The 7500-nt window shown below is 41.7% G+C and overlaps 1 protein-coding gene across 1 annotated transcript in view; it reads left to right on the top strand.

Annotated features, from left to right (window-relative positions):
- LOC145418388 (uncharacterized) overlaps positions 1–6607 on the top strand; it is an 8221-nt gene extending 1614 nt beyond the window's left edge. The window contains exons 1-4 of the mRNA XM_080286793.1: positions 1–2293; positions 4950–5159; positions 5405–5568; positions 6506–6607. The exon at positions 1–2293 is cut by the window's left edge and continues 1614 nt beyond it. Of these exons, the coding sequence (XP_080142919.1) occupies positions 1–2293; positions 4950–5159; positions 5405–5568; positions 6506–6607 (2769 nt within the window). The remainder of the gene's footprint in view (positions 2294–4949; positions 5160–5404; positions 5569–6505) is intronic.
- Positions 6608–7500: the final 893 nt, after the last annotated feature.

Raw genomic sequence — 7500 nt, 5'->3', positions numbered from 1 at the left:
ACTGACAGTGATAACACCAAGCTAAGTAATTTTCTTGTTGAAAAAAGCAGGCTTATAGATCAGCAAAGATGTGATGCGGAACTGCGTAAGATTGCTGAACTAGCTATGTCAGAAGAGGAAGTGTCAGGTGTTCCTACGGGGTACTATAAGAAGGGTGGCGTGCTAATGCGTAAGTGGAGGCCTCGTCACGTGGCTGCAGGAGATGAGTGGCATGTCATACACCAGGTTGTGGTCCCCGCACCGTACAGGTCCCAGGTTCTCGGCCTTGCACATGACTCACCGTTGTCAGGTCATATGGGAATTAACAAGACATGTAGGAAAATAATGAACCACTTTTATTGGCCGGGGTTACGGAAAGATGTTGCAAAATATTGTAAATCGTGTCACCAATGTCAGGTTGTGGGAAAACCCAATCAGAAAATACCTGTTGCACCTCTGTACCCAATTCCTGCTATTTCTGAACCTTTTAGCCATGTAATTGTAGACTGTGTTGGTCCACTTCCGAAAACTAAGTCTGGTAATAATTATCTCCTCACTATTATGTGTTCCTCCACCCGATACCCTGAGGCAATCCCCTTACGTAAGATCAGTGGCAACAAAATTGTCCAAGCACTAACCAAGTTCTTTTGCACGTTTGGACTGCCCAGAGTAATACAGACTGATCAAGGCAGTAACTTCCTCTCCCGAGTGTTCCAGTCAGCAATGCAACAGATGGGGATAGAACACCGTGTGTCAAGTGCGTATCACCCAGAGTCGCAGGGTGCGTTGGAAAGGTTCCACCAAACGCTAAAGAATATGGTGCGAATTTGTTGCCATGAGAAGGATGATCAGTGGGATGAAATGATTCCATTATTGTTGTTTGCAGTCAGGGAATCGGTGCAGGATACACTGGGGTTTAGCCCGTTTGAGCTGGTGTTTGGGCATGAAGTGAGAGGTCCACTTAAGATGTTAAAAGAGAAATGGTTAAGTGATGGTTCTGAAACTAATATGTTAAAACATGTAATGGACTTTCGCATGAAACTCAACAGGATGTGTGAGCTGGCAAGAGCGAACCTCTGTGACTCCCAGAGACGGATGAAGACGTGGTACGACAAAGATGCTCAGTCACGAACATTTTCACCTGGTGATAAGGTACTAGTCTTCCTGCCCGTCCCTGGGCAGTCACTGAAGGCACGCTATTTCGGACCCTATGTGATTGAGAAAAAGCTAAGTGATCTCAATTATGTTGTTAAAACTCCGGATAAACGTAAAGAGTCAAGGCTTTGTCATATCAACCAGATAAAGAAATATATAGAACGTAGAGGTGGAGAGCCTGTTGAAAACTGTAAAGATGAAATCATGCTTCATGATGTAAGGGATGTGACTGATGCTGGAGATGAGAAAGATGATCCTCTAGCTAATGTACCTTACTCCAAGTTAGTTAATTCAGACATACTAAATAATCTACAAGAAAAACTTGGACACTTGGATATAACTGAACAGCAGCAGCTGGCTACATTAATATCAGACTTTGCTTGCCTGTTTTCTGATGTTCCAGGTCACACAAATTTAATTTATCATGATATTGATGTTGGCAAAAATAGTCCTGTGAAGCAGCATCCGTACAGAATTAATCCTACTAAGCATAATCAGTTAAGGGATGAAGTCCAGTACATGTTAGAAAACGGGATTATAGAGCAAAGTGTAAGTGGTTGGAGATCACCATGTATACTGGTACCTAAGTCTGATGGTGGGATTAGGTTCTGCACGGATTTCAGGAGAGTGAATACTTTGACTAGAGATGATTCATATCCCATACCACGTATTGATGACTGTATTGACCAAGTTGGCAAGGCAAGGTATGTAACTAAGGTGGACCTGCTGAAGGGCTATTGGCAGATTCCCCTGACGGAAAGGGCAAGAGAAATATCTGCGTTTGTGACTCCAGATGGACTCTTTCAGTATTGTGTAATGCCTTTTGGTTTGAAAACCGCGCCTGCGACCTTCCAGCGTCTAATTAATGGTCTAAGGTCGGGGTTAGATGGATGTAGAGCATATCTGGATGATATAATAATCTACAGCGAGACCTGGGATGATCACCTGGTGAGGCTGCAGGCGCTGTTTGAGAGGCTCAAGGAAGCAAACCTAACGGTAAACCTTGCAAAGAGTGACTTTGCCCATGCGCGGGTCACCTACCTGGGATATATAGTGGGTCAAGGTCAAGTAATTCCTCTAAATTGCAAGATTGATGCCATTGACAAGTTTCCAGTACCAAAGTCAAAGAGAGAGGTGATGAGGTTTCTTGGCATGGCTGGTTATTACAGAAGATTTGTTAAGAATTTTTCAGATGTAGTTGCTCCATTAACTGATTTATTAAGGAAAAATGTAAAGTTCATTTGGTCAGAATCTTGTGAAAATTCATTCAAGACAATCAAAGCTATGCTGGTATCCTCACCCATTCTTAGCTCTCCTGATTTTGATAAGGGATTTATACTTTATTGTTGATGCCAGTGATGCTGGTGCAGGAGCAGTGTTATGTCAGACAGACAGCAGGGGTATTGATCACCCAGTGTGTTATTTCTCTAAGAAATTCAATAAGCACCAGAAAAATTATTCTACAATAGAGAAAGAGGCATTAGCTCTGATGCTAGCCCTGAGACACTTTGAAGTCTACTTATATCCTGCTCGAGAACCTGTGAAGATCTATACTGACCATAATCCTTTAACTTTCATAGCAAAGATGAGTGGGAAGAACCAAAGGATTTTAAAATGCGAGTTTAGAAATGCAGAAGTACAATTTGGATATTAACCACATAAAAGGAAAAGAAAATATCCTTGCTGATGTTTTGTCCAGAGGATAGGTCAGATAATGATTGAAAACAGATTGTAAATAACTAAAATATATAGGTATCAATATTACTGTTATCTATGTAAAGATTTCCTCTTCAGTTGACCACCCAATGTTGCCCAGTACCTCTTCTAAGATAATGTGTGTGCTTAGTTTCCTGGTGATGAAATATATAACAAGTATATAAGAATATGTGCCGTGAAATAATAGGATCTATGGGTTTTGGTTTAAAGAAAAAGAAAAAAAAAAAAAAAAAAAAAAAATTAATACTTTTTTTTCTTTTAAGGAGGGAGGTGTTACGTGGGTGGCAATGACACGGCACGGCTCACCCGACCACCTACAAGTGCCTGATCTTTACATGTAATGTCACCACCTTCACTAGCGATCTCGGAATGCTGTTGGGACAAAGACCGAACGACTGGACCATGCTGCAGCACACTTGCTATGATGACAAGGGTTGTGGATCCAGGGCTTGAGGATTCGGAATCATTCGAATTCTAAACAGATTTGTAGTGGGAGCTGGTGAAGAGGGAATGAGCAGAACTACCTTGGACTGTGAAGGGAGAGGGTGACGAGGGCTGGTCGGTGGTCGGCGGAGCCGGGTTGTGGTTTTACATCAATATATATATTTATCTGTATTTGTGAGTGATATTATCTGCTGACCCATATAGCAGAATTTTGTATATTTCTATGTTATGTTTATTATTCGGTGTGTAATGTGATTCATGCTTTATTGTGGTAAATAGTGTTGGTGAAAGTAAATACAGGTTTTAGGGAATGAGGATTTTTAATGTAGCCTGAAGGAAAAGGAACACAAGGATTCCTAACCAATGATTTGATACTAGATTTGTTTTGTGGGTTCTGTTACGCACCTTGTTCGGGATCAGCCGGGTGTCTGCTCAGAATCTAAAGCTACGTGACAAAATTGGGGGCCTGTCCGGGATCCTTTTGCTCCCTTTTGCTACTTTATTGCACTGTTTTAATTGTGTTGATCTAATGTGTAGACAATTTAAAGAAGGTATTAGTAACTCTTCAAAATGACTTTTTGATGCCGAGCAATTCCTTCAGTCACCTACAGTGGAGATTTTAATTGATTTGAAGAAGGCAGACTTACTTAAAATTGCTGAAAAGTTGGATTTGTGTGTAAGGAAAAAGTTATATAAATTTCAAATTATGAATGAATTGATAAAGTATATGGTGGATGAAGAATTGCTCCATAAGGGTGCACTCGATTATATAGAGCATGATGGTGATATGGTGAGGATAAAGGAACTAGAACTAGAGAATCAGTACCGTATGAGAGAACTAGAGGTTCAGAGAGAAATTAAATTAAATGAGTTTGAGCTTAGAGCAACAGCACCATCCACGGTTCCTTTTAACATAGCTAGCAATGCGAAATTGGTTCCTGCCATTTCCAGGAAAATGCAGTGGATAATTATTTTAGATATTTTGAGAAAGTCGCAGTTAGTTCGGGCTGGCTGAAGGGAACACTGGACAGTGCTACTCCAGTCTGTGTTAACTGGTGTGCTCAAGAAATATACATGTCTATTTCTTTTGATTACTTACGTTATTATGAGAAATTGAAAAGTGCTGTGTTGAATGGGTATGAATTGGTGCTCGAAGCTTACTGACTGAAATTTCTGAAATCTGGCGGAAAAGGGATGATCAGAGTTTCTTTTGGATTTTGCAAGAGAAAAAGAAAGTCTGTTTGGTCGATGGTGTGAGAGTGAAAATGTGGGTCGTGATTATGGATAAGTCTGTGCCAGATGTTACTCGTTGAGGAATTTAAGAGGTGCTTACCTGATCGAATTACAAAGTATATTTAAATGAAAACCGGGTAAAAGGTGGAATGAATGATGCTACAGAATGGCAGAGGATTATGCCCTGATCCATAAAATGTATAGTGTAGTAGGTACTGAAAACTTTGTAGAAACCACAGCCTACTCCACTGACAGGTAAGAATGAGTTCACAAGTGACAAAAGAGAGACCGCCAGCCCTAGTCGTAACCTCTACTAGTGATAAAAGGAAGCCAGTAAGATGTTTTAACTGTAAATTGATGGGTCATACTGCTAATAGCTGCTGGTTCTTAAAAGATGTAAGCCCTGTTGGATGTTCCAACAGCTCTTGCCAGTATTAAAAGTATAAAGGATGTAAAAACTCCAGTAGATGTCAATATGCTTGTAGAAGATACATGTAAGATGGGTAATGTAAGAGATGAATTTAAGCCATTTTGTTCAGAAGGAAGTGTGTCCCTGCGTGATGATGAAAATGGTAAAAAGCCTGTGGTTATATTGAGAGATACAGGGGCGGTGCAGTCACTGCTGCTGGAAGGTGTGTTACCACTATCTAGGGAGACTTCTGATGCTACTGTTTTAGCAGGCATTGAGTGTGGGCACATGACTGCTCCATTGTATAAAGTTCATCTCGAATGTAAATTCCTTGATGCAGATGTAACTGTAGCAGGAAAGCCTAAGTTACCAATGGAAGGTGTATCATTTATATTGGCAAATGACTTGGCAAGAGATATGGTATTTGTTAACTCCAAACCGAAGGTAAAAGCTGCTCTGGTACTCCAGACCTAAACAGCGGTGAGCCGGAGGAAGCAGAGGCCACGGAGGTGTTCCCCGCCTGCGCGGTCACGAGGGCCATGCAACGGGCCGTGCATGTCAGACCCGATCCATTGGACCACGAATCCCATCAGGCAGCCGATGTGAGTCAGTGTGCATCTTATCCATCCAAGGTATGTGGACTAGATGGAAATGTGGGAGGGTGACGAGATAGCCTCATTATTCAATCACGAGACTGACAGTGATAACACCAAGCTAAGTAATTTCCTTTGTTGAAAAAAGCAGGCTTATAGATCAGCAAAGATGTGATGCGGAACTGCGTAAGATTGCTGAACTAGCTATGTCAGAAGAGGAAGTGTCGTGTGAACCTTACGGGGTACTATAAGAAGGGTGGCGTGCTAATGCGTAAGTGGAGGCCTCGTCACGTGGCTGCAGGAGATGAGTGGTGCGTCATACACCAGGTTGTGGTCCCCGCACCGTACAGGTCCCAGGTTCTCGGCCTTGCACATGACTCACCGTTGTCAGGTCATATGGGAGCTCAAATAAGACATGTAGGAAAATAATGAACCACTTTTATTGGCCGAAGTTATGGAAAGATGTTGCAAAATATTGTAAATCGTGTCACCAATGTCAGGTTGTGGGAAAACCCAATCAGAAAATACCTGTTGCACCTCTGTACCCAATTCCTGCTATTTCTGAACCTTTTAGCCATGTAATTGTAGACTGTGTTAACCACTTCCGAAAACTAAGTTCGGTAATAATTATCTCCTCACTATTATGTGTTCCTCCACCCGATACCCTGAGGCAATCCCCTTACGTAAGATCAGCGGCAACAAAATTGTCCAAGCACTAACCAAGTTCTTTTGCACGTTTGGACTGCCCAGAGTAATACTGGGTGAGACTGATCAAGGCAGTAACTTCCTCTTCCGAGTAAACACGTCAGCAATGCAACAGATGGTGATAGAACACCGTGTGTCAAGTGCGTATCACCCAGAGTCGCAGGGTGCGTTGGAAAGGTTCCACCAAACGCGTAAAGAATATGGTGCGAATTTGTTGCCATGAGAAGGATGATCAGTGGGATGAAAATGATTCCATTATTGTTGTTTGCAGTCAGGGAATCGGTGTGATACACTGGGGTTCAGCCCGTTTGAGCTGGTGTTTGGGCATGAAGCGAGAGGTCCACTTAAAGATGTTAAAAGAGAAAATGGTTAAGTGATGGTTCTGAAACTAATATGTTAAAACATGTAATGGACTTTTCGCATGAAACTCAACAGGATGTGTGAGCTGCAGAAGAGCGAACCTTCGTGAATTCCAGAGACGGATGAAGACGTGGTACGACAAAGCATGCTCAGTCACGAACATTTTCACCTGGTGATAAGGTACTAGTCTTCCTGCCCGTCCCTGGGCAGTCACTGAAGGCACGCTATTTCGGACCCTATGCGACAGAAAAAGCTAAGTGATCTCAATTATGTTGTTAAAACTCCGGATAAACGTAAAGAGTCAAGGCTTTGTCATATCAACCAGATAAAGAAATATATAGAACGTAGAGGTGGAGAGCCTGTTGAAAACTGTAAAGATGAAATCATGCTTCATGATGTAAGGGATGTGACTGATGCTGGAGATGAGAAAGATGATCCTCTAGCTAATGTACCTTACTCCAAGTTAGTTAATTCAGACATACTAAATAATCTACAAGAAAAACTTGGACACTTGGATATAACTGAACAGCAGCAGCTGGCTACATTAATATCAGACTTTGCTTGCCTGTTTTCTGATGTTCCAGGTGGTCACAAATTTAATTTATCATGATATTGATGTTGGCAAAAATAGTCCTGTGAAGTGTTAATTCGTACAGAATTAATCCTACTAAGCATAATCAGTTAAGGGATGAAGTCCAGTACATGTTAGAAAACGGGATTATAGAGCAAAGTGTAAGTGGTTGGAGATCACCATGTATACTGGTACCTAAGTCTGATGGTGGGATTAGGTTCTGCACGGATTTCAGGAGAGTGAATACTTCGACTGAAGATGATTCATATCCCATGCTCAATGTATTGACGACTGTATTGACCAAGTTGGCAAGGCAAGGTATGTAACTAAGGTGG

The sequence above is a fragment of the Coenobita brevimanus genome, chromosome 114 (assembly GCF_032717465.1).
Source record: "Coenobita brevimanus isolate Jiangsu-jjx chromosome 114, ASM3271746v2, whole genome shotgun sequence".
In the NCBI taxonomy this organism is placed as follows: Eukaryota; Metazoa; Arthropoda; class Malacostraca; order Decapoda; family Coenobitidae; genus Coenobita; species Coenobita brevimanus.
This window is presented reverse-complemented; position numbering and strand designations above follow the sequence as displayed.